The 24837-nt window shown below is 44.5% G+C and overlaps 5 protein-coding genes across 6 annotated transcripts in view; 1 reads left to right on the top strand and 4 right to left on the bottom strand.

Annotated features, from left to right (window-relative positions):
• Window positions 1-1654, bottom strand: part of tlcd3ba (TLC domain containing 3Ba) — a 4263-nt gene extending 2609 nt beyond the window's left edge. For both annotated transcript variants that reach the window (XR_014599071.1, XM_084037635.1), the window contains exons 1-2: window positions 1373-1654; window positions 326-409 (exon numbers count right to left, since the gene is read on the bottom strand). Coding sequence is in view for 1 of the 2 variants with exons in the window: in XM_084037635.1 (XP_083893761.1) it covers window positions 326-409; window positions 1373-1491 (203 nt within the window). In the remaining variant the exon portion in view is untranslated. The remainder of the gene's footprint in view (window positions 1-325; window positions 410-1372) is intronic.
• The window catches only part of jmjd8 (jumonji domain containing 8), a 160224-nt gene that overhangs the window by 104393 nt on the left and 30994 nt on the right, over window positions 1-24837 (top strand). The gene's annotated exons all lie outside the window — the stretch shown is intronic.
• On the bottom strand, window positions 2266-11392 carry nlk1 (nemo-like kinase, type 1). The gene is made up of 12 exons (XM_084036636.1): window positions 10655-11392; window positions 9162-9580; window positions 8600-8729; window positions 8451-8506; window positions 7995-8101; window positions 7671-7756; window positions 7123-7332; window positions 6879-6980; window positions 6365-6451; window positions 6079-6277; window positions 5884-5977; window positions 2266-5736 (listed from the first exon to the last, which is right to left on the bottom strand). The coding sequence occupies exons 2-12, from the start codon at window positions 9467-9469 to the stop codon at window positions 5688-5690; spliced, it is 1428 nt and encodes a 475-aa protein (XP_083892762.1). The 5' UTR covers window positions 9470-9580; window positions 10655-11392; the 3' UTR covers window positions 2266-5687.
• On the bottom strand, window positions 12536-19630 carry maza (MYC-associated zinc finger protein a (purine-binding transcription factor)). The gene is made up of 8 exons (XM_084037836.1): window positions 18255-19630; window positions 17487-17637; window positions 16647-17047; window positions 15802-16058; window positions 15601-15664; window positions 14331-14502; window positions 13677-14114; window positions 12536-13314 (listed from the first exon to the last, which is right to left on the bottom strand). The coding sequence occupies exons 1-7, from the start codon at window positions 18285-18287 to the stop codon at window positions 13789-13791; spliced, it is 1404 nt and encodes a 467-aa protein (XP_083893962.1). The 5' UTR covers window positions 18288-19630; the 3' UTR covers window positions 12536-13314; window positions 13677-13788.
• On the bottom strand, window positions 20760-23823 carry cdipt (CDP-diacylglycerol--inositol 3-phosphatidyltransferase (phosphatidylinositol synthase)). Its single transcript, XM_084037868.1, has 6 exons — window positions 23630-23823; window positions 22843-22977; window positions 22584-22737; window positions 22019-22100; window positions 21804-21885; window positions 20760-21343 (listed from the first exon to the last, which is right to left on the bottom strand). The coding sequence occupies exons 1-6, from the start codon at window positions 23670-23672 to the stop codon at window positions 21201-21203; spliced, it is 639 nt and encodes a 212-aa protein (XP_083893994.1). The 5' UTR covers window positions 23673-23823; the 3' UTR covers window positions 20760-21200.

Raw genomic sequence — 24837 nt, 5'->3', positions numbered from 1 at the left:
TCGTTAATTAGATTAACGGAGCTTCGGGTCGAGCCTCTGGGAACTTGAATTGTTTTTATATACGGATCATCTAACTTTGGTGTCAGAGAAGTTTCATCCTCTGAGGATCACGATTAACTGTACGGTGCCGTGTTATTTATTTCACTGGACAACCTGCTAGAGGAGAGATCATCTGGGGACCATGAATGGCTTTATATTAAATAGAAATATGAGATATTTTTTGTCTCGAGCACAAATGGCAACCTCGTGGTGGCGCTAGAGGAAGCAATAAAGTCAGACGGTTCGTCCTCTGAGGAGAGAGAAGAGGAAGGCAGGAAGTCCTCACCGGTCCTCCATGACATCGCTGCAGGACGCCGCGATGACACACCCGGCCGCCGTCGCCATGACGGCCTGGACGGAGGACACAAGGCTGCGGCGACACAAACACGAAATATCAGTCATGAATATGAGACGTCACGCGGAGAAACTGAACTTTAGAAGCAAACAGAGAGGTCCGGCTCCACCTTCAGTCAACGTTGAGACCCGGGACCTGTTCAGGTCACAGAGTCCCCCCACCCAGGACCCGTTTAGGTCCCAGAGTCCCCCTACCCAGGACATATTTAGGTCCCAGAGTCCCCCCATCCCCAGAACCCTCAGAGACTCAACTCGACGTCACTCATGGAGTGCGAGAGGCTGTGAAGTGTGATGGTAGAATACTTTGTTACCATGGCGACACAAGAACAACACCTACAACTGTGGGTTTATTATATAATATATTAAAACGATAAATTCAAGTAAAATCATTTATTTACATGTTGTTTTTTTCCTGTGTTTATTTAATATCCCAGACTGAACATGTGTGCTCTTTGTTGTTTTTGCTTGTGGTGTTTCCATGGTGATCCCCGTGTTCAACGTCACAATGCTGTGAATTGTGGGAAATTCCTTCAGACTGCAAAGCAAGCCTGCAACAAAGTCTGATTGGACGATCAGCCTGCAACGCCTCGTTGTGATTGGACGATCTGTGTCGAAGGTTTGTGGTTCATGAAGTTTATCGGTGATGTTCGGTGAACAATATTCATTTTCATAGATATTCTGTCTGTTTTTTTTGTTTCTACACGGAAAAACAAACAAATAATAAATATTAAATTAACCCTTTGTGTGATTCAGGTGTTTTGAGCTCTCAGGGCCACCGTACTTCACTTATTATTAGTATTATTGTACGTTACCATTTATTTAAATAGTAGAGTGAAAGAAATCTGCAGGGGAAGTCAGAGTCATCTTCTATTAGAAACACGGATCAGAAAACATACTTTAGGAGCAAAGATGTTATAATGAGGCGGTCCCCACATGGGCAGGTGAGCCTGTGTGTTTGTGTGTGTGTGTGTTTTCTCACCGTGTGGACACGACGGCGGCGTCCCCGTCCCTCCATCCCATCGTGTGTTTCAGAGTCTGTTTGGAAAGCAGGAAGAGTCCCGGGAAGAAGACACAGCCGGCGGACAAGAGGACCCACATGGCTCCGGGTCCACCTGGGGGGGCGTATGTGTGTGTGCAGAGGCGTGTGTGTGTGTGTAGGCGTGTGTGTGTGTGTGTGTGTGTGTGTGCAGGGCTGAATGAGGAGAGGGATCCAGGAGCTCAGAGGAGGAGGATCAGCTGGGAGGAGCTGCCACCTGTCACAGGAGGAGGGTCACTCTAGTCCAGTACTAGTACTGGAGGACCATTTAGAGGTACTTGTACTACCATTTAAAGGTACTTGTACTTAACTTGCATTTTTCCATGATTAAAACAAAATATAATCATCTAATCAATAGTTATAATACAACAATATATGTAGTATTCTGCATAATGAGTAGTTGTATATTTTGTCTACATTACTAGTGTTGTACTTCTACATTAGTATTATTACTCTTATATAGAGATGAAATTAAAATGGTTTTAAAAAATACAATTGTTTTTTTATATAGGAAAACAAGATATGATGCATTCTTAGTAAGATACATGTAGCCCCACCCACTTTCTCGCCGTCCAATCAGATGCAGAGGCTTTTGATTTAATCCCTCTTGTAGGAAGATAAGAGGCCATATGGAGGCTAAGCCCCGCCCCTTCATGTGCCACCATTTTTATAAATACATATATTATATTATAGGAATCATATAAAATATAATATATCGAAGTAATATTATGTTACTATTATAAATAAATATGTACATTTTAATGTTTTGATCCCGTGTGATGAATTTCATATTTGATGTTTAGATAAGATAAGAAAAAAGAATTGACGTCTGAATATTAGAGGAATATTATCCAGTGTCCATTTATTTATTTTTCATTCACTACTTTAACTCTAAACATTTTTTTTTAAGAAATTCAAGTATTTGTTGGGAACACAAGTCAAGAAAAAAAAACAAAAAAAACAAACAAACTTTTTTGTTGTTGCTAAAACGAAGACAAAACATCAGTTTAAAACATCAGTTTCATATTTATAATAATAAAAACATCAAGTTTCTTTTCATAGAAGAAAAACAAGTCTAGTTTCTAAAGATGACCAGCCGCCCGGCTTCCTGTCTGACTTCCTGTCTGACTTCCTCGCCGGCTGACAGTTAGCAGGAAGGTCATCTGGTTGAAAATGCTTCATCACCGCGAGGATTTCTACTCAACAACAACAGAAAGAAACAAAATAAAATAAAAACCACAAACAGAAAAACTTTTCATCATTGTTCCCAAAATTATAAAAATTCAACAAATTCTGTTATAAATATTTATTACTTTGTTTTTATATATTTCATAAACTGAATGCTCTTTTCAGTCATCTGACAAAATAATGTCAGTTTTGTAGAATTTATTAATGTTTTTATTGTTCTATTTAGTAACTGATCACTTTGATTAATCCCCAAATTAATATATTTAATCTTATTCCATCAAATTATTAATTTAGGTCATGAATGTATTTATATTTGGTATTTGTTTAATTTTATGTAAAATATTAGTCATCTGCAGTTTGTTTCATATCTTTTTAAACTGAATTATTATTTAACAAAACAAAATGATTTCCATGCAGTTTGATTTCTGTCACCTGATCAACATGAAATGTTGCTATTTTAAATCAAACTTGTTTATGTTTTTAATGTTTTAGGGAACAATCATCAAAAGGTTTCCGACTTCTGGCTCTTTTAAAATCTAATCAGATCACAACAAACAGAAACTTCTAATAAAAATCACTTCCTAAAGGATGAATTAAATAAAAAAAAAAATACCACAAATGTACGTTTTCGTCGTCGTCGTGGCGACGAACTCAACCAAACTGCACTCAAAAGCATCCAAACCAACGTCTCCGGGTCATAAATATACACATGCAGATATACAAGTCAGAGACCAGCTGTGTGAGCTGCTGGAGGTTCAGGACAAGCTTTTCAAAGACCCGATCCAGGAGCCACAGGAAGTGAACCAGGAGGATCCTTCAGCTCTCTGGAGCTTTAAATCAATGAACCGGTGAAACAAAGAGACAGCGTTCTGACACGAGACAAACCGCCGCACGCAGCTCTGACGGCCATCTTTAAAGTTTGTTGCTTCCTGCAGTCAGAAACCAGAAGACCTCAGCGGCGGTTTCACATGTTTAACTACGTTCTGGCCGAAGACTTCCAACCTGCAGACGCTCAGGTTCTTGTAGAAACGCAGAACTTTACTTCTAATGACGAGGATTTAAATGAGAACTTAATGATCCGAATCTAGAAATAAAAGCATCATTTGTGTCTAATGGAGCTTCTGTTGTTTCAATATTAACTTGAAACATGAAGAACAGAAGAAAATAACAGACAATATCACTGTAAAGATGTTGGAGTTATACGTTTTTAACAATAAGTAAATATGACAGTTAAGCCTTTTGACTTAATTTGAATATTTTTTTAACTCCAATTTCCATATTAGACCAGTCGTTTGAAAAAAAAAAATTAGAGATGAATCGTTGGATTAATTAGTCAATGAGTCGATTAATTAATTAGTCAATTAATCCTGAAACGATCAGTCGCTTAATCGGCGTTTCAGGATTAGTCAATAGAACGATTAATTAATTAGTCAATTAATCAATTAAACGATTAATTGATATGTTTAGTTCACCTCCAGTGTCTGAAGTAAGTAACTCATATATTTCTTCACTGAACTGAAACGAGGCGTTCAGGTTCACTTGTTACGTTTGCAGGTAAATAGTTAAACATGTAAAAGTCTGGATTCACTGCAACAGAGCGGAGCGTCGGCCAATCAGAAGCCAGAAATCATCTTACAGTGTAGAATCAGAACCGCAGCGTCCTGGTTGTGGTTTTGTATATTTCATAGTCTATAAACGGGGAAAGACCTGAGCCAGGATCTAAGGACAGGAAGTAACCAAACAGAGACTTGAAGACAGCAGCATCATCCTCTCTCTCCTACACCTCCGAGCCGTGGTGAGCGAGGGGCGAGCGACGAGGTCGACAGAAGAAGAAGAATGTGGAGGAATGGCGTTAAAGCGAGAGGGGAGGGTTTTAACGTTACGGACGCGGCGCACGCATCACTTCCTGTCTCTTTCTTCCCGGGGCTTTGAGGTAACCGTGGTAACTAAACACGGTGGAGACACACACTCATCCACAAGCACTCAATAAATTAAAAACAACAAAATACATCGAGACGGGAAGAAGAAGAGGAAGAAAACAAAAGCTGCCAAATTTTTCTACATTTGGCATCTTTGTATCTGCAGAACGGCGTTTTAGACGAAGGATTAAAGGGCATTGTGGGTAAAAATGACCGAGCCGGGGAGAGGAGGGGGGGGCGTTCAGAGGAAAAAAACTTCAATATTTAAGCTGAACATTTACAAGAAAAAACAGATTCTCTGAGATTAAAGTTGTAAATGGACAAAAATAATAATAGAGATCATAAAGGTAGGTTTCCTGACAATGAGTCTCGCCAGCTCCGTATTGATCATCATTATTATTGATTATTAACCTACGATGGCACCAACACGCCGCTGTACACTTTCCTGACGTAAACTTTCAAAATAAAACGATCGACTTCCTGTTTGGTCTCCTGATTTAAAAGAGGCAGATTTCTAAAAAAAAAAAAAAAAAAGGTGATAAGGTGGAGGAAAAGGTGATAAAACAACACTGATCCAGGAGGAGCGTGTACGCGGGGGAGCAGCGGGGGAACGGTGGTTAGAACCTGCTACATCGGTTAGATTGCATTATTAACGCTGCAGACACAGCGGGAACACAGTGAGGGATTCTAATGACAAACAGGAAGTCGCGTGCTGCTTGGCGGTTGAATTAAACTATTGCACACGGATGGAATGACTTCAAACAATCTACTCAAACCACAAAACTAGCGATTAACGATTAAAAGCGTTATTTCTGAGTACCGACTCCCTCGTCCTGGTTCCTCTCGAAGCAGCTTTTTTCATCTTTTTTTGTTGTTTTTGTTTCAATCAGCACCGGGGAAAGGAAACGCCGTGAGCATCGGAGTGGCGGTTTCCTGCGTAGATCTGAAGGAGGAAGTGAAAACGATGAGGATGATCAGGTCCAGTTGTTTCCACGCCGCAGGTTTTTGGGTGATCGCCGTTTTCCCCCCCTGAGCGTCTCGCCAGGTCAACAAAAATAAACAAACAAAAAGACCCGAACTCTTCGGTGTTTTCACGGCCGGTGAAATCCTTTCCTCTGGTGCCGCCGCTCGTCAACAGGAAGGGGAGGAGTTCATCTCTCCTCCTTCCTGGACACCTTGGACGAGTGCCACGCCGTCGACCTGAGGACCAAACAGCAGCTTTAAATACCCCGGTGGTTGCTGGGTGAACTGCAGCCAGATCCTTAATAAAAGGACCATCCCAGTCTAGCTATGACCCCCTTTAAACTGCTCATCAATGGTGTGTGAGAGAACTGGAATGTCCCTCACCTGATGAAGGTCTTGAAGGCAGCACTCTGAGGGTTGATGCACAGCGGCACGCGTTTGCCCTGCTGATGCTCCGTGATGAAGCGGTGGATCAACTCTGGGGACACAAAGGGGGGCGTCAGCCAGCAGGACTACGTAACAGGTTCAGGTCCATCAGTACTAAGTAACGGGTTCAGGTCCATCAGGACCAGGTCCTACCTTTGCCCTGCCACACTGACAGCAGGCTGTTCTCGTAGCTGTGGCTGAAGGGGCGCTCGGCAACGGGCTCAAAGTCCCGGGTGTAGACCCGTCCGCTGGGCACCGAGTAGCAGCACTGACACATGCAGGTGTGGTAGCGGAGCCGGCCCTCGTCCAGGTACGGGTGGGAGAGGGCGTCGCTGCCGGAGATGCGCTTAGCCTGGAGGTCAAACGGGACGGGTTACACAACGCCGGGTTACACGCCGACACACAAACGCCACACCGCCATCTGGCGGTCGGGACTCACCGGGTCGAAGACCAGCATCCGGCAGAGCAGGTGCACGGCCTCGTGTGTGGCGCCGTCCGACAGCATGTAGAGCACCGACAGCGACGGCTGCAAAAACCAACAAACACGCTCTTTCATCCTCGTCGCCATGGAAACCAAACAACACCGCACACACACGTCCGAGGCTCATCAACACAAACATTCACTTTATTTGTTTTCATCAGCTGCAGTTCACACTCCTCGTCTTCATCAGACCGGCTCCACCAGCCGAGAGCACCCAAGGGTGCAGGGGGGTCACTTTGGGGGACTCGAAGGGTCCGGTTCTGAGTTCCAGTAGAATAATACAATTATGTGATCCATCCCAGTTTAAAGAAACAACACATTAGTGTCTGTCTGGGTGTTAGTGGACCTGGTGGATCTGGGTGTTGGTGGACCTGGTGGATCTGGGTGTTGGTGGACCTGGGTGTTGGTGGACCTGGTGGATCTGGGTGTTGGTGGACCTGGGTGTTGGTGGACCTGGGTGTTGGTCACGTACCGGTTTGTGTGGCCCCCTCAGGATGTGGGCTCTGGCTCCCTCGCAGGCCGATGCCAGGGCCGATAGAGGCGGCGTTCCCAGCAGGTCTGTGATCAGATCCAGCTGGAGGAGAGACCAGGGAGGCGGGACAGGAAGTGAGTCAAAGCACATCAACCACACATTAAAAAAACTCTCTCTCTCTCTCTCTCTTTCGACCAACCGGTGGCGCCGGCAGGCATCACCTGACCCAGGTCACCTGACCCACCTGCTGGATGGGGCTCTGAGCCTGGAAGAGGATGCGTCGTCCCAGCAGTTCGGCGAAGATGCAGCCCACCGACCAGACGTCGATGGCCGAGCCGTAGTGCCGGCAGCCCATCAGCACCTCCGGCGCCCGATAGTACTGCGTCACCACCTCCTGGGTCATGTGACGCGACGGGTCGGGCTCCTCAACTCGCGCCAGGCCAAAGTCACAGATCTGAAAGCAGATTAAGAAAAGACAACGAACACATCTTCATTATTACAATAATATTATATACAATAATTTCTCATCATGATTACACATCTACAGTAGACGCCACGTTTCCACCAGCAGCTTCCTGCCAGCCCGATGCTAACTTCCTGCTTGCCCGATGCTAACTTCCCGTTAGCTTGATGCTAACTTCCAGTTCTGAAATCGTGCAGCTCTTTTAAATCAAATTCTGAGAAAGAGAAGAGGCTTCTGTTGCCGTAGCGACGGCGTATTAATCTACCATCGTTATTGGGGAAGATGTCACCGACTGGATGGACAGAGAACAGCTGCTATCCGACATGTACCTTGAGCAGACAGTTGCTGTTGACCAGCAGGTTTCCAGGTTTGATGTCCCGGTGCAGGATCCCGGCCGAGTGCAGGTACTTCAGACCTGCAGCCGGAAAACGACAACAGTCAAGTTAAAACGACGATGGGCTCCTTGGATCACGTGGTCCCTGATAACATTAATACATCCGACACTGTGCAGAAGTAGCAGCTTTAAAACATAACAAATAAACGTGCAATACAAAAAAAAAGAGCTGCACAGTGAATGAAGCTCCAGAGTATTTTGTGCACGACCCTGAAACTCAAACGTGGGTGTGTTTTAACGGCGGGACGCGTCGGCTCACCTCGCAGGATCTGATAGAGGAAGACCTTGATGTGGTCTGTGGTGAGAGGCTGAGGAGACACGATCACTTTGTGGAGGTCGCTCTGCATCAGCTCTGTGATCACGTAGCTGCGAGGAGGTTTGGCCGTCAAGGAAAAACACACAACCACACACTGACCTCCGCCCACGGCGACACGACGCAGAAGCAGGACTCATTTCTGGCTGCTCGAACAAGTGTGGATAAAACTAAATAGAAAGAATATCACGACATATATTCACATATATATAAAATACACACACAGCGTCACGTCTGCAGTGACAAGGTGGATTCAGAGCGAGTGGCTAAATTAAGAGAATAAAGGAGGAGGATAATTAAGAGAAGGGAAAGTAGGACAGGAGGAAGTACATGTATGATTCTCTCTTTATGACGCCGACATTAAACCAACGAATCTGATGTTTATGTAAATAAAAAGGATACATTTCCTCGAAGCAGTCGATCTGCGGAGGCTGTAAAATGTCCAGAGCCGACAAAACCTGCAGAGACAGAAAAGAAAACCCCTGTTTAGTCCACCGTTGATCCCCGTAGACCACAAACCACCCGCCCCCCCCCTTTATGCTCGTCATTACATTGTCATGTTTGAAGAAGCACAGCATCCTCAGCTCCCTGAAGACCCTCTTACAGGAGACCAGGTTCTGGAAGACGTTGGGCATCTTCTTCAGAGCCACTTTGCGGCCATCGCGTGGATCCGTGACGGACCTGCGAAACAGCCAAGATCAATGGGAGGTTAGACACGACGGGGAGGATTCTACGGTTTCAGACTCAACTGAAGATGATGATGAACGTCTGCCAGGTCTGTCTTAACAAATGTGCTGCTTTTATTTGTCCTAAACAATGGTAAACTGAATATTTGGGGGTTTTGGACTGAAAACAAGATGTCACGTCGGCCTCTGGGAACAGGTGACAATTCAAATCAACGGAATGAGGAAATAACTGGCAGATTAGACCAGAATGAAACTAATAATTAACAATGCAGGAACTAAAAATGAAAAACATTTTTTTTTGCTAAATACACAGATAAAATATTTCATTCTCTACAGAAATGACAGGAAATAGGAAATCAGTGGTTGCCATGACGACAACACTAAACGGAAACCCTTCTGCTGTTTGCTTTTCAGGGGTTTTTCTCACCAGACAACCCCGAAGGCGCCGTAGCCGATGGGCCGGTCCGGCTCCATCTCCGCGGGGCTCGGCACCTCGCTGGCCGGGTTGCTGTAGGGCTGAGGCACCGCCGCCCCGCCGCCGGCGCTCCCTCCGAGGGCCGTGGGGTGACGCGGGGTCCCGGCCGGCGCCGTGGGTCCGGTCAGGCACGGGGTGGCGCTGAGGCCCGTGGAGGGGGCTCCGCACGAGGAGTTGACGCAGAAGTACTTGTGGCCCAGCTCGGAGCCCGGGAACAGGTCTCGACAAACGGTCTGCCGGCCGGCGCCGTGAAATGCCATCCCTCCGCTCACCAAACCACCAGGAACGGTCCACGTAGTCGGCACCGAGCTCGGCTAGGCGTGGAGGAGGTACGGCGGCACGATTGGCATGATCCGGGGGAGGGGGGGTTCCTGTGTGTTCAGAGAGGGAAGACGAGCACAGGGGGGGTCAGACCCAGACCAGCACAATGTGGATCCAGCCGGCTGGACAACACCAGAGCACAGGATTATAAATGAATCTGTCTGCAGGACAGGCAAGTGAATATTCGGAGGATTTGGACCCGTGGAAACATGCAAGGGACATTTCAAGACGTAATTATCAAATTAGATCAGAGATCTTCAATCCAGGACCCCTAGTGGGTCCGCAGAGTTACTGCAAGGGGTCCATGAAATTATTTAATCCCAAACTTTTTTCTTCCAAAATTTCAAATGTCCAAAAATCCACTTTAACATGAATACAACCTATATTAAGCAAATATAAATCTTCCTGTTTGTGTAATATTGTTGAGAAATTGTGGTGTAGAAACACCGAAATAGAATTAAAATATGAATCTGTCTATTATTTTAATGTCTTAGCCTTTAAAGTACTGTTATACATGGCACTATAGGCTGCACTTCACATTATTATTGGCCGCTTTAATAAGGAGTTTTATACGATGTGTAATAGGGGGTCCCTCCACCGGGTCTCTATGGGCTTTGGGGGTCCTTGGCCTGAAAACGTTGAAGACCTCTGAATTAGATGATAATGAAAATAATCAATAACTTGCTATGATGCAGAAAATTCAGATGGATTATTGATATTGAGGGAAATGTAGTCACATAAATTCAAAAACACCAGAATAAACACAGCAGTGAAGTTAAAGTCCAGCCATCTACTGTAACACGCTAATAGTGCTAAATGTAGATATGCTCATTTAAAAAAAAAATAGTATAAAAATGCACATAAATATACAAACAAATACAGATTACATGATACTTTACAGTTCAGCAAAATGTGCGGTAAAAAAATAAAAACAGTGCGAGATGAAAGATCACTGTGGGGAAATACACAACAGTAAATATAAATATATACACGAATATAGATACGTTAAAAGCCGGAGACATTATTGATTAAAGCTCACATAAATATAAAAATAAAAAATCACCGATTCACACTCTTTTAACCCGCGAGCCAAGCCACCTTTTTGTGTTTTTGTTGTCACTTACCTGGTTTGATTAGCGATTAGCTCCTCGGTTAGCTCGCCGCTACAGCTAACAGGCTACAGCTAGCGTTCGTTAGCCCCCAACGAAGGTCCGGCGACGAACACAAAATAAAATTAAAAACAAAAATAATTGTTCCACTCGATGAGAACCTCCGACACGGAAGCGATGCGAGTGACCCTCGCGGACACGAGCATGAGCGTTCACGTTATTTGCTCTTTTATCTGTTTTAAACGAGTGATAAATATAAAAACCCACAGCTAGCTCCCGTGCTAACCAGCTGTTCCAGCTAATAGGTTAACCCGATGAAGTCTCTGACCCACATAACTACCATTGGTCGGCTACGGTGACCTACATATTTCAAACAGAGAGCATGCCAGCTGGTTAACTTCAACTTAATACACAAACAAAAAGCTCGGCTGAATTAAATATCGCATGGCACGGGAACTATTTTTTGTAAAAACGGCCGAAAAAGCCGATAGATGCGGGACTGTCGGAGCTCCTTCCCCCGGCTAGCCGTCCAGCTAGCTGGTAGCTGCTAGTTAGCTGGCCATCACGTCGTAGCGTCCGTCGAACAAGCGTCCCGTAAAGGCCGTTTGTTTTGGGGGGTTTCCTCCGGATGATCGTCTCATCCAGGATGACCCCTCTGGTGTTCCGCGTTGTTTTTAAAAAGCTCTCTGGTTTCTGCGTCCACGGCGGTGCTAGCTGGCTAGCTTGTGGAGGAGGAGCTGGTAAAGCCGGTGGGGGAGGGTCGGTGCACCTCGCTGCTGTAAACAATGCTAACGTTAGCCTTAGCTCCAGGGCAGCGGTGGAGGAGGAAGTATCCGGATACTCGACCGCAGTAAAAGTACTAACACCGTGCTGTGGGAAAATACTCTGTTACAAGTAAACGTCCCGCATTCAAATGTTACTACATTAAAAGTACTTAAATACCACATTTAAAAATAATAATAACAAATAAAAAAGTAAAATACTACTCTGTAAAATACTCTGTTACAAATACAAATCATGCAATAAAAATGTCTGCATTAAAATGATCTATACTTCACTGAAATTTTTTTTATGTAAAAGTACAAATACTACACTGAAAATTCTCTGAGAAACTGTCCTGCATTGAAAATGCGTGTTCGGTGAAAAAAATCTAATATTAGACTGTAAAAAAATACTCTGTTACAAGTAAAAGTCCTGCATTAAAAGTACTGTTACTACAGTAAAAGTACCAATATTACATTGTAAAAATGTATAAGTAAAAGTCCTGCATTGAAACGTTACTGCATTAAAAGGTACTTTATGAAACTGTATAAAAAGTAAAAAAAAAAAGACTACACTGTAGTCTTTCGAAAAAAACAAATGTTACACGTTTTAATACTCTGATAAATGTTCTGCATTAAAAGTACTAATACGTCACTGTAAAATACTATAACAAGTAAAACTCCTGCATTAAAAATGTTACTGCATTAAAAGTACTAATACTACACTGTAAAATACTGTTTAAAGTACAAATCCACATAAACTACACTGTAAAAAATGTACTTCAGTAAAATAACAAATACTACCCTGTGAATACTCTGTATGTAACTGTCCTGCATTGAAAATGCACCTTAGTAAAAAAAAAAAATACTAATATTACACTGTAAAAAAAGTCCTGCATTGAAGATGTTAATCCAGCAAAAGTATTAATAGCAGTGTAAACAATACTACAGAGTATCCCTGCAGTACTCTATATAGATCTGTGTGTAAAATCTGAATTTGTAAAGAAAGTAAAGATAAATGCAGTAACGTTTAAGTGTAAAGTAGCATGAAAAGACAAGTCCAAGTACCTCTAATCTCTACTTGAGTAAAAGTACACCCATCCAGACACCCACTCAGGTCATTTCACCCTGAATCCACACATGCTTTTTTACTGCATTTTACTGCTTTTTTTTAATACAGTAGTAACAAGGCGCTATGCATCAAGTACAATCAATATGCACGGCCACAGAAATGTGTCACCAACGCAGCTACAAAGTACACGGCGTTTTTCAAGAGTTACAAATCAGCATCCAGAGACGGAGCGGAGACCGCATGAAGCAGAGAAGTTACGCACATTCAATGTTCATCTGGGGGGAAGATTCACAAACACCAACTGCTTTGCCTTTATCAGCTCTATAAAAGAGTATTTACACGACGGGCCGGTCTGGAGCAGCTGATCCCGAGTCCAGGACCGCGTCCCCGGTCTGAAGGCAACCCTGGAGACTGTTTTAGTAATAAATTAAAGGGGACGAGTCTCACGCGTCTTCGGGTCGGCGTCCTCATTAGAAACAAACACTGATATCATGGAATATAAAGTATCTAAAAACATCAAGTCGTTTGACAATCAAAACGATGACGTGACGGCAGATAGAAACAGCTAACCGCTAAGCCCCATGGGTAAAAACACACAGCGATCCTCCGGGGGGACGACCGGGGGCCGAGGTTCCCTGTCCCTCCCGGGTCTGGATTTGACTCCTCGGATCCACAAAAGACGCTGTACAGTTTTGTCTCTCGGCGTCGGCGGCGGGTTGGCTGTTCAACGCCGCCGACAGAGCAGGAAAGCAAAGAGACGAACAATGGCGAGGAGGAAAGACGGTTTCCATGGGAACCTGTCTCGGTCTGAGTCCAGGTCTGGACGTCTGGTCAGACAACATCTGGAAAAGGAAAACAAAAGGATGAATAATGCCACTAAATATCATCACATGGATGAATTACTGAACGGGTCCAGATCCAAGGATCCAGATCCAGGGATCCAGATCCATGGACCCAGAGCCATGGACCCAGAGCCATGGACCCAGATCCAGGGGCCCAGATCCAAAACATACTTTAAAGAGACACGTAGCAACCAAGAAGAGACTCAAAATGATTACAAAAGGAGCTATTGTCCCACTTCCTTGTCAAAACCTGCTGCCTACATTACCCACAATGCAGCTCAGCTGCAGATATTTGGGTGTGAGACTACTGAGTCTCTCACTGGGACTTTAAGGGAAAGTTAACAGAATACTGATTCACACACCTGGACTGGACACCGTCTTTCCTCCTTGCCGTTCGCCTCCAGTTAACCAGCTCCCCCAGTCCCAGTCCCAGTCCCGGTCCCGGTCTCAGTCCCGGTCCCCTCCCCCAGCGTCCTAGCTGTGGGGCTGGGGGGCGATGCCGGAGCAGTCCGTCACCAGCAGTCCCACGGCGCTGGCACTGGACACGGTGACGGCCACGCTGGTGGAGCCCACGGGGTCGCCGCTGGTCTGGTCGGGGCTTGGGTCCCCGTGGTTGGCGTGGGTGCCCATGTGACCCTGGAGCTGCGTGGCCGTCTTGCACTGAACGCCACACAGCTGGCAGAGCAGCACACCGCCGGCCCCCGTCCCACCGAAGCCACCCCGCGCCCCGCCGCTCTCCTTCCACTCCTGACCGTGATGCTTTTGGGCGTGGACGCGCAGGTAGGTGAGGGTGGTGAAGCCTGGAACACACACACACACACACACACACACACACACAGACAGACAGACAGACAGACAGACAGACAGACAGACACACTTTAAGTATATGGATGCTGACACAACTGTATTACTACACAGAGGTTTTACTGAAGACACCCTTCACAATAAAAGCCTCTCGTCGGTCCGTCGGTGGAAAGCTTTTACTGTCAAGGAGCAGCAGCAGGAACTGAACGTACTACGGTTGCAGAGATGACAGGCGTGGTGCTGTGATTGGTTGTGGACCCTCATGTGGTCCGTGATGTAGGCGGCCGACAGCAGCTTCCCACAGATGTGACACGGAACCTTCTCCTCGTGGCGGACCAGATGGGCTCGGAGGCGGTCCCGCGTGGCGAACGCCGACGTGCACGTCTGTGGAGAACGTGAACACGCACACGGATACGTGACGTGAGATCAGTACGAGAGGACGACTTGAGAACATCTACAGAACTACAGACCAACTAGAGAACTACAGAACAACTAGAGAACTACAAAACTACAGAACAACTAGAGAACTACAGAACTACAAAACTAGAGAACCACAGAACTACAAAACTACAGAACTACAGAACTAGAGAACTACAAAACTACTGAACAACTAGAGAACTACAAAACTACTACAGAACTGCAAAACTAGAGAACTACAGAACTAGAGAACTACAAAACTACTGAACAACTAGAGAACTACTAAAATACTACAGAACTGCAAAACTAGAGAACTACAGAACTAGAGAACTACAAAACTAGAGAACTACTGAACAACTACAAAACTACAAAACTACAGAACAACTAGAGAACTACAAAACTAGATAACTACTGAACAACTAGAGAACTACAAAACTACTGAACAACTAGAGAACTACAAAACTACAACAGAACTGCAAAACTACAGAACTACAGAACAAATATAGAACTACAGAACTACAGAACTACTGAACTAAAGAACTGCTACAGAACCACAAAACTAGAGATCTACAGAAGAACTACAGAACTACAGAACTAGAGAACTACTGAACTAAAGAACTGCTACAGAACCACAAAACTAGAGATCTACAGAAGAACTACAGAACTACAGAACTAGAGAACTACAGCACAACTACAGAACAAGTAGAGAACAACTAAACTGAACAGGAACGTGTGGATGATCAAACATGCAGATGAAGACATGAATCAATGAAACACCTGAACTATCAGGTGACAGAAAGCAGCTCACTGATTGGTCACCTTATAGATATCTGTGATTGAGTATGGCCCGAATAGGCCACCATAGTTGTACTTTACCGTTATTTGTGACCCACATGACGTTCAGCTTCACGTTTATTTGTGGCTCGCTATTAAAATCACCACCACCATCATAATAATTTTCATCATTATAATTATATTAAAAACATGATCCACTGTCTCATGGTGGTTATGATTCACAAACCCATATTGGTTGAACTCCAGTAAACAGACAGATGAAGACGTTACCGTGCACTTGAACGGTCTCTCTGTAGAGTGCACCTGTCGGACGTGACTGTTGAGGTGGTCGGGTCTGTAAACAACAACAACAACAGCACAGTTACGTCCTCCGTGTTCCACATCTGCTGTCTGAATGATTCTGACTTAAGTGGGATGTTTTATCATCTGTCCCACGTTGTGAAAGGGTCCCTGAAGGTGTCGTGTGCCTACCGGGAGAAGGCCTTGGCGCAGTGTGGGCAGACGTAGGGTTTCTCCACGCCGCCCTGGTGCGAGCGGACGTGGTAGCTCATGCGGTCTTTCCTCTTGAAGCGCTGCTGGCAGATGGGGCAGGAGTAGGGCTTTTCGTCGGAGTGGGACAGGCGGTGGCGGTTCAGATGGTACACGTCCCTGAAGGCCTTCCCGCAGGCCTCGCAGGCGTGGTTCTTCCTCACCTGGGTGGTGGCGGCGGCGGGGGCGGGACTCAGGTTCTGTGGAGGTGCGGCAGAGATTGAGAGCCACATGTAGTCCGGAACAAATCTTTTTTTAAGGTTTCATTGTGTTTCCCGATGTGCTACCATGGGACCAGTGTTACCATGCTACTAGTGCTGCCATGCTACCAATCTTACCACTGCTACCATGGGACCAGTGCTACCATGCTACAATTGCTACCAATGTTACCATGCTACTAGTGCTGCCATGCTACCAATCTTACCACTGCTACCATGGGACCAGTGCTACCATGCTACAATTGCTACCAATGTTACCATGCTACCAGTGCTACCATGGGACCAGTGCTACCAATGTAACCATGCTACCAGTGCTACCATATTATTGGTGTTAACATGCTACCAGTGCTAGCATGCTACCAATGTAACCATGCCACCAGTGCTACCATATTATTGGTGTTAACATGCTACCAGTGCTAGCATGCTACCAATGTTACCATGCTACCAGTGCTACCATATTACTGGTGCTAACATGCTACCAGTGCTACCATGGGACCAGTGCTACCATGCTAACATGGGAGAAAACAACCCTAAACCAGGAAGGAAGAGTAAATCCTGGTCTGGACCCACCTGCTCCAGAGAGCCCACAACAACGACAGCTGCCTGGATGGGTTGAGGCGGCGCAGCCATAGTTACGGTTGCCGGGGTGATGGACAGAGAGACCGGCTGGCTCTCCTGCTGCTGGCCGAGCAAGGGGAGGGTCTCCGGGGCGACAAGGATGGTGGTGGGGAGCGGAGGGGGGGCCGGCTGCTGGGGGGGCAGCGTGAGGTGGAGGAGGGACAGGGGGACCGTGTGCTTCTCCACCCGCCCCCCCACCTTCCCCCCGTCCTCCTTCTCCCGGGCCACCCGGTCCTTCATCTTGATGCCCGTGTGCACCGACTGGTGCCGCCGCAGGTTGTAGCTGTTCTTGAACTCCTTGTTGCAGGTGGCGCAGATGTGGGCGGGGCGTCCCGGCTTGGGGGGCGGTTTGACTGACGGAGACAGAAGCGGGACAAACTTCAACGACTTGACAGATGGTTAAACACTTACATCAGTAAACTGTTCTCCACGAGGCTGTCCCGCACTGTTCCAGAGAACTACAGAACAACTACAGAACAACTAGAGAACTACAGAACTACAGAACAACTAGAGAACTACAGAACAACTAGAGAACCACAGAACACCTACAGAACTAGAGAACTACAGAACACCTACAGAACTAGAGGTTTGTGTCGATGGATCAAATGCAGATGAAGACGTGAATGAATGAAACACCTGAACTATCAGGTGACAGAAAGCAGCTCACTGATTGGTCGCCTTGTCCAACCAGATATCTGTTATTGACTATGGCCCTAATAGGAGCCCTCTGTACAAATACTTTATATATGTATGTGTATGTATGTATGTATGTATATATGTCTATGTCCATACCAGGAAGTGGCTCCTCGCTGAGGGCGGCGGTGTCGACGGTGGACGGCGGCGAGGCGAGGTGCTCGCCTGGAGGACTCTGAGCCGGCCCGGTGAGCTCCGGCAGCAGCTCTGCCTGGAGAGGCGTCTCAGATTGAGTCTGAGTCGACGGCGTCTGGACCATCAAACAGGAAAACGCTGAGTCATCTGATCGACTTATTGACCCCACAAACATGAAACCTTTCTCCGTTTGTATGAATATTAAATAAAAATGTTTTAATTTGGACTCTGAGAAGAATCCGAGGGGAAACAATACTCTAACAGACTACTTTAACTCTGTGGTATTATTACTTAGTAGGCTACCTTCACTCTGTGGTATTTGTACTTCTACTTCAGTAGAGTATTTCCCTCTGTGGTATTAGTACTTCTACTGTGGTAGGGTCCATTTACTTTGTGGAATTAGTAGTTCTACTGTAGTTGGGTACTTTCACTCTGTGGTATTAGTACTTCTACAGTAGTCGGGTACCTGTACTGCATTAAAGGACCTGAATACTTCCACTGAGTACATCCAGTTTGTTACAGTTTATTAACAAACAGAATTTAAAGGAGAATCAGCGTTTTCATGGGGGACGTCTGGGGGGGGGGGGGGGGGGGGGAGTACACCTGAGATCCGCACCCTGAACCCCCCCCAACTCTCCTCCCTCTTTAACCCCATGCAGAAAGGTCAAACACCCCCACCCTTCCTCCCCCTCCTCCCCCCTCCAGCAGCTCCAACATCAATTCAAGACTCACCTGAAAGAGGAAATTGCTCCAGGAGGTGTCCATCCTGGAGCAGCGCGGCCGGGGAGCAGCAGCACACCGCCGGGGAGCGAAGAGGGGAGGGAGGCGGGGGGAACCGGAGCCGAGGAGAGGCGCTGTGAAACCACGATCCGAGGCCTGCGTCTCTGCTCTACCTGCCCGGGCTCAGTGCGTGGGAAACGTGAGAGCACATCGGACGAGATTCAGCTTGAATCAACACTTATGAGTGATTCGGCTGCTATGAGTTATGAATTAATATCAGTTTGCGTTAAACGGGCACTGACGAGATGCTCTCTTTTTTTGTAAATGCGACAAAATGGTTGATATCATGCTTTGCTTTAATGCATTTATTAATATAATTTGCTTATGTCTACTGTAATAGAAATTTGGTGAATTGCATGCAGAATAGAGATCATTGTACTACAGCAGATGAGCGGGATGTAGTACTAAATCACAGCGGCTGTTCGGGAGTCTTTTATTTTTTTGCGATAGCTCCGGGAAAAAAAGGCCGCAGCGTCGGGTCCCAAGCCTCGGCGTTGCGTACAGCTCGTCCCCTAACTAGAGAGCTCCCGGTCGGCCGCGGTCCGTGGCTCCGCCTCGGCGTTTCGATCGACGGGGTGACATCTTTCTCTTTTTTTCAAACTCTCTCTCCCTCTCTCTCGCCCTCCCTCCCTCTCGGTCTTTCTTCCTTTTCTTTTTTTATCTCTCCTTCGCCCCCTCTGTCCCTCTCCCGCTTTAAAGGGAAAGTATTTTTGTGTACGCACCCACCCTCCTCGCGGACCCCGTCTCGGCTCGGCTCGTCCCGTCCCTCTCGCCCCCGCCACCGCCACTTCACGGTAGGCCGACAAATAATGAAATCCGACATTTAGAGGAACCAGCTCGGTCCGTCCATGGTCCCCCCCTCTTCCTCGGTTTGAAAAAAAAACAAACAAACAAACCCCGGGGCTTCTAAAACAAAACCAGGCAGCTGGTCTCCGGCGCCGCTCTAAGCTAAAATGGTGTCGGGTTTAGCTAAAACAAGGCTTTATCCTTCGTACATCTTAAAGGTAACGATGCGCGCAAGTGCAACAGCTGGATTCCAGCCTGACGTCCCTTCGCGAGCGGGTTACACCAAACCCCATTCAAAAACACCACCGTTTCATCCTCGTTTGCTTAAAATTAAATATCCTTACAATAGTTAGGTGAGGAAATGATGTGTTAGCATTCGGTACGAAGTACTCATAAATCCGGCATGCCACTATACACCTAGACGTCTTTGATCCCTAACTTACTAAATCTATTTAAAGTAATACGTACTGCTGGATTCTAGCCTGACGTCCCTTCTCAAGCGGGTTACACCAAACCCCATTCAAAAAGTCTGCAATTTCATTCATGCTTGCTTTTAATTCACTATACTAACAATAGTTAGCAGATTCAATTGTATTGTTTTGGCATTCAGTACAAAGCATGCATACATTCGGCATGCACCAATACACCGATAAGTATTAATACGAAATAAAAATACATATATGATCAAATCTATTTAACGTATACATTCACTGTACAACTGCTGGATTCTAGTCTGACGTCTCTTCTCAAGTGGGTTACACTGGACTGATAGTCAAGACTGATTTTCAGCTTCATCTGCATATGAATGCTGGAAGTGAAAAGAAACAACAACAAAAATTAGGTTTTTATCGTCTTTATTTTTACAGGAAACCAAAACCACCTGCACGCCAAACAAAATAACCATCAAATATTTAATTACACTTGATTTTTTTTTTAAATCTTTAAATATAATATTTGCTTTGCTGTATTCAGTTAATATACATTTGTATTTATTTATTTTTTTACGATAAAACAATGCATTCTGGGAAATGAATTCCATCAGAAACCAATCGTTTTTTTGTTTGTTTTATATCAAAACCTCTGAAGCAGTGAAACCTGGTTTCAGCAGGTTGTTGAGCAGCAGCACAAACAAGTTCAGTGATATAACACATAGAAACCAGAATACTTGGTGCTCTATTCACCCGTTCTACCACAGAAACATAAATAGGCTAACTCAAATTCTACATATATATATATATATATATAATAGCACATATATATAAGTCAGAACAACTTCCTTCAAAAATCACTCACAACCAACATTCAAAGCTGCGCAGCTTCTTTCTTTTTGCTTCTCTGTTGATTTAAAGCCGTTCTGCTGCTCAGAGTCAGATAACGATCAGGATACACTAATAATACTATTATTATACTACATGTAAACCTTGGTCCAAACACTTCCAAAAACTGTAATGAAGTCCATAAGTCAACATGTTGATAAAAGATGGATGTAATCTGACATATTTGGCTTCAATCCAAATTTGTTGAAATGTTTTTTAAATATTCTTGATTTACACCTTTTAAATAAATTCATTTAATTCTTGGTTTCAGTTTCTCACGGTAATAATTGTTCCCAAACGTGGAGGTAACCATGGCAACGCCAACTTCCTGTTATTTTTATTATTTATATATATCTATATATATATATATACATGTGTATATATGTACACACACACACACACACAGGTATATATAATTTAAAATATATCTTGCACCGGTCACCATGTCAGACGTTTATTTAAATGAATATCTCTCAGATTGTCGATCTCTCTGATCAATAAAGCCCATTGATTAACACTGATTAAAGGCTCCGCCGTTTGCTCTGAGCTGATTGGTTGGCGGTCGTCTTCACCTTCACACAGACCAACTGTGATCCGCTGAAGTCATTCATCAATAAAAACTACAATCACTCCAACGTTCAATCAAACCCGTTAAAGTCTGGGACAGTAAGTAATAATAAAAAAAATAAAATTAAAATAATAACGTTGTCTATATTTGGTCGTCTGACAAACTCAAAGTGAACGTTACACTTTCAACGGACAGGAATTAAATAAAACCCTGGGGTCTCTCTCTCCCTCATTGCGTCTTCGTGGCTCTCGCTCGCTCGGCGGCGTCCATGGCGGCCATGTTCTGGGAGGCGGTGACGAGGTGCACCAGGCTGATGGCGGTCTTCAGCAGGCAGATGATCCCACAGAGACCCTGAAGCCAGTAGAGCCACGCTGCAGCAGAAATTATTAGATTATTACTTATCTTGATTTATTGTTGAGTTTATCATTTTAGTTCATTGATTATTATTTTAGTTTATTATTTAGATTTTTAGTTTAGTTGATTCATTATGTAGTATTTTACTTTATTATTTAGATTATTATGGATTATAAGAGTTTATAAAAGCCTTCGAGACACCTAAAAGTGAAAGTATTAATATCAAGATTTCAACCGTAAGAATAGTTTCACATTCGTTTTCTGTTCATCCACTAATTGCATTTATTGGTTACTTTACTACTAGTAGAAATTATTATTAATTCATAAGAACAGATCAGATCTGCAAACTCTTCATGTGTTTTTTTTTTATAAAAATATGTTAAGAAAGCTTTCAGATCAATGTAGAAGAAAGACTTAAGTACAAGTACTGAGGTCCAGTACTGAGGTCCAGTACTGGGGTCCAGGACGTGGTCTCACCTGCCGGCTCCGGGATGTGATGCAGGATGTACAGCAGACAGAAGAAGAGCTCGTTTCCAGCACACATGACGAAGAGAACCGGCTGCAGGAGAAACAGCAGTCAGCCTCTTTGTGGTCACGCATCCTGTGTGTGTGTGTGTGTGTGTGTGTGTGTGTGTGTGTGTGTGTGTGTGTGTGTGTGTGTGTGTGTGCGCGTGTGTGTGTGTGTGTGTCACCTTGGACGTGTAGTAGATTCGGAGGACCGGGTTTCCAGAGAGGTCGATGGTCTTGTGACTACCGGATCCCTTTACGGTTGAGCTGAGAAAATAAAAAAAATATTTTATATATTTATTTAACTATTATGTCTAAATCTACGTTTCAAGAATCCCAAAAAATGTTGGTTACTTCACTAAAAGTACTAAGAAATACTCTGTTACAAGTACAACTCCTGTATTCAACTAAAAGTACAATAGCATTAACATCAAAATGTAGAAGTACTCATTAGAATTATTCTCTTCTAATTCTTTTTTTTCTCCATTCTAATGTTTATTGGAATTGGAGTACATTAAACAGCACAACATATACACGATTAAATGTTTTCTGAAAAAATAAATAAATTACATTCTCTTCTGATTATTGATGAATTAACGTGTGGATCACTATAATGTTGTGCTCGTTTTAATGACTCTATAACGACATCATCTATTGGCTGATCAGTTATTGATCCGTCGTGAACACGGAGGAGGAAGACGGGCGCTGGTTGCCTAGAAACGGGCGATGGCGGCGGCAGCGAGCTCGTACCTGTGCAGGTGCAGCCAGTGGCTGGCGATGTCCACACACATGCTGACCTGGAACAGGAAGGTGTAAGACGGGTAGAGGAGCGACAGGTTGACCAGCAGACACATGGTGGCGCAGCGGTCCGTCAGCATGTCCAACATGGCGCCGAACTTCGTGGCTGAAAAAAAAGACGAAGAAACGCAGGAAGTCAGAAGGAGAAGAAGAAGAAAGGTGTTGGTTGTCACGGAGACGGAGGTGAAGGTCAGAGAGCGAGGCGGCGTACACTGGTTGAGCGCTCGGGCGGCGTGGCCGTCAAAGGCGTCCAGCAGGCCACTGAGCAGGTAGCAGAAGACGGCGGGCCACGGGCAGCAGGGCAGCAGGTAGAAGGACAGCAGGGCGAGCACGATACGGGCGTAACCTGCAGGGACACCGACAACGTCACACACTTTAACAGGAAGTACAACGCTGAGGTACTTTAGATACTTTACTTCCATATTTTGATACTTTATGATTCTACCTCACTTTGTATATTCACACTGAGGTATTATTACTTCTAATTTAGCGAGATCAGAGTACTTCTACATCATCTGATCGTTTATTTAAACTTTCCTTTATAAACTCTTTAAAAGGGGAAAATAGAGTAAAGTTTTGACTCCATATTCTTATTTGAATTTGAAATACAGAATTGAATGATGATGTTTTCAAGGATTTCCAGCACCCGTATGAACCCGGAACCTTGCTGGTGCTGCCCCCAGTGTGGCGGACTGAACTGCCTCATCTTGCTTGCCTGATTATATTTTTCACATCGTTGTTGATCATAATAACATTTCAGCAGTAATATAATTTACTGTTTATTTCTTCGTGTGATCGGCTGTGAAACAAGGAGCCAATAAACAAACCGACATCTTTAAACGAGCGTCTGGTTTCAAGTCAGTCGGTCCGGCAGCGACGAACTGATCCGGACTAACGGACGGACCGAGGTCCTGCAGGTGGACTAGATTAGATTTGATAAAGGAACACAACGAGCATCTATTTCACATAAACGTTCGAGGCGGTGAAAACAAACTCACCAATCAAATTGGGGACGAAGAGGAAAATATTTTCCTGCGCCATCTTTTGATGTTTTCGCGGGCTTTGTCTCGTCTCTGTTGTTTCTGTCGGATTCGCGTTTAAACGCGTTTGAAAGAGAAACTCAGTTAAAAAGCGACAGTTGGAAGTTTACTGGAGGAGGAGGAGGAAGAGGATGACGATGACTACTTCCGGCTCACTGCAGACAAATGTCAATTCTGTTTCCGGCTAGCAAAGGCAAGAACGCCGCGTCCGGTCATTTTCAAAATAAAGGCGATTTATTTAAATTTCAAATCTCAAATAAAACGTCTAATAAATAAATGACATTATAACAATGTTATGATTATTATTTTTTGTCCAAAAACACTGCTGAGTGTATTTATATTTTTTCTACATCATACATCACTGCTTTTACATGAATGCACGTCTAATAATAACAATAATAAAAATAATAATAATGATCTAATAAAACATAACAGTAGAAGAGTCCAAGTGTTAGTACTTTAATAACATTTTACTGATTATACTGGCACATGTAAAAGTATTATTTTACTGTGGTAGCCTCAAGGATGTGAATACCATCAAATAGTAGCTACACTGGACTTTCTTTTTTTTTTCTTCTTCTTCTTTTTTTTTTGTTCTGCTCTCTGTCGATTTGACCCCCTCCAGACTTTGTTACATGATGAGACTGCTGTTCACTCGTGATGAACAAATATGGACACGTGTGCAAACACGTAATCTGTATGCACTGGACTTCAGCTCTCTATATCACCTACTGCTGTAACATAAGGCTTGTTCGGGATGGTCTTGGCTTGACTTGACTTGATTTACCACGCCGACGAGAGCTGCAGGTGTCTGAGGGGGCGGGCTCTAAAAGAGACGGCAGGCAAACGCCGTCAAGTCGGACAACAAAGTCAACGTGACTATGGTGCTCACGCGATAGAACACAGCAGCAAACCAAAGAGGATATGTTTTATTTATATATACAGTATATATATATGTATATATATATATATATATATATATATATATATATATTACACACACACACACACACACACACATACATATATACATAAATACATACATACACACACAGACACACGCGCAAGGCAACATGTGGAAGGCATTCTTTTTTCCCAGTATATCATTCTATGTTTGTATTAACCAGACCTCACATATAATAGGCCTACTCACAACACAATGCACG

This window comes from Eutrigla gurnardus (assembly GCF_963514095.1).
Source record: "Eutrigla gurnardus genome assembly, chromosome: 20".
In the NCBI taxonomy this organism is placed as follows: domain Eukaryota; kingdom Metazoa; phylum Chordata; class Actinopteri; order Perciformes; family Triglidae; genus Eutrigla; species Eutrigla gurnardus.
The sequence above is the reverse complement of the archived record's forward strand: the minus strand, read 5'-3'. Positions and strand labels throughout refer to the sequence as shown.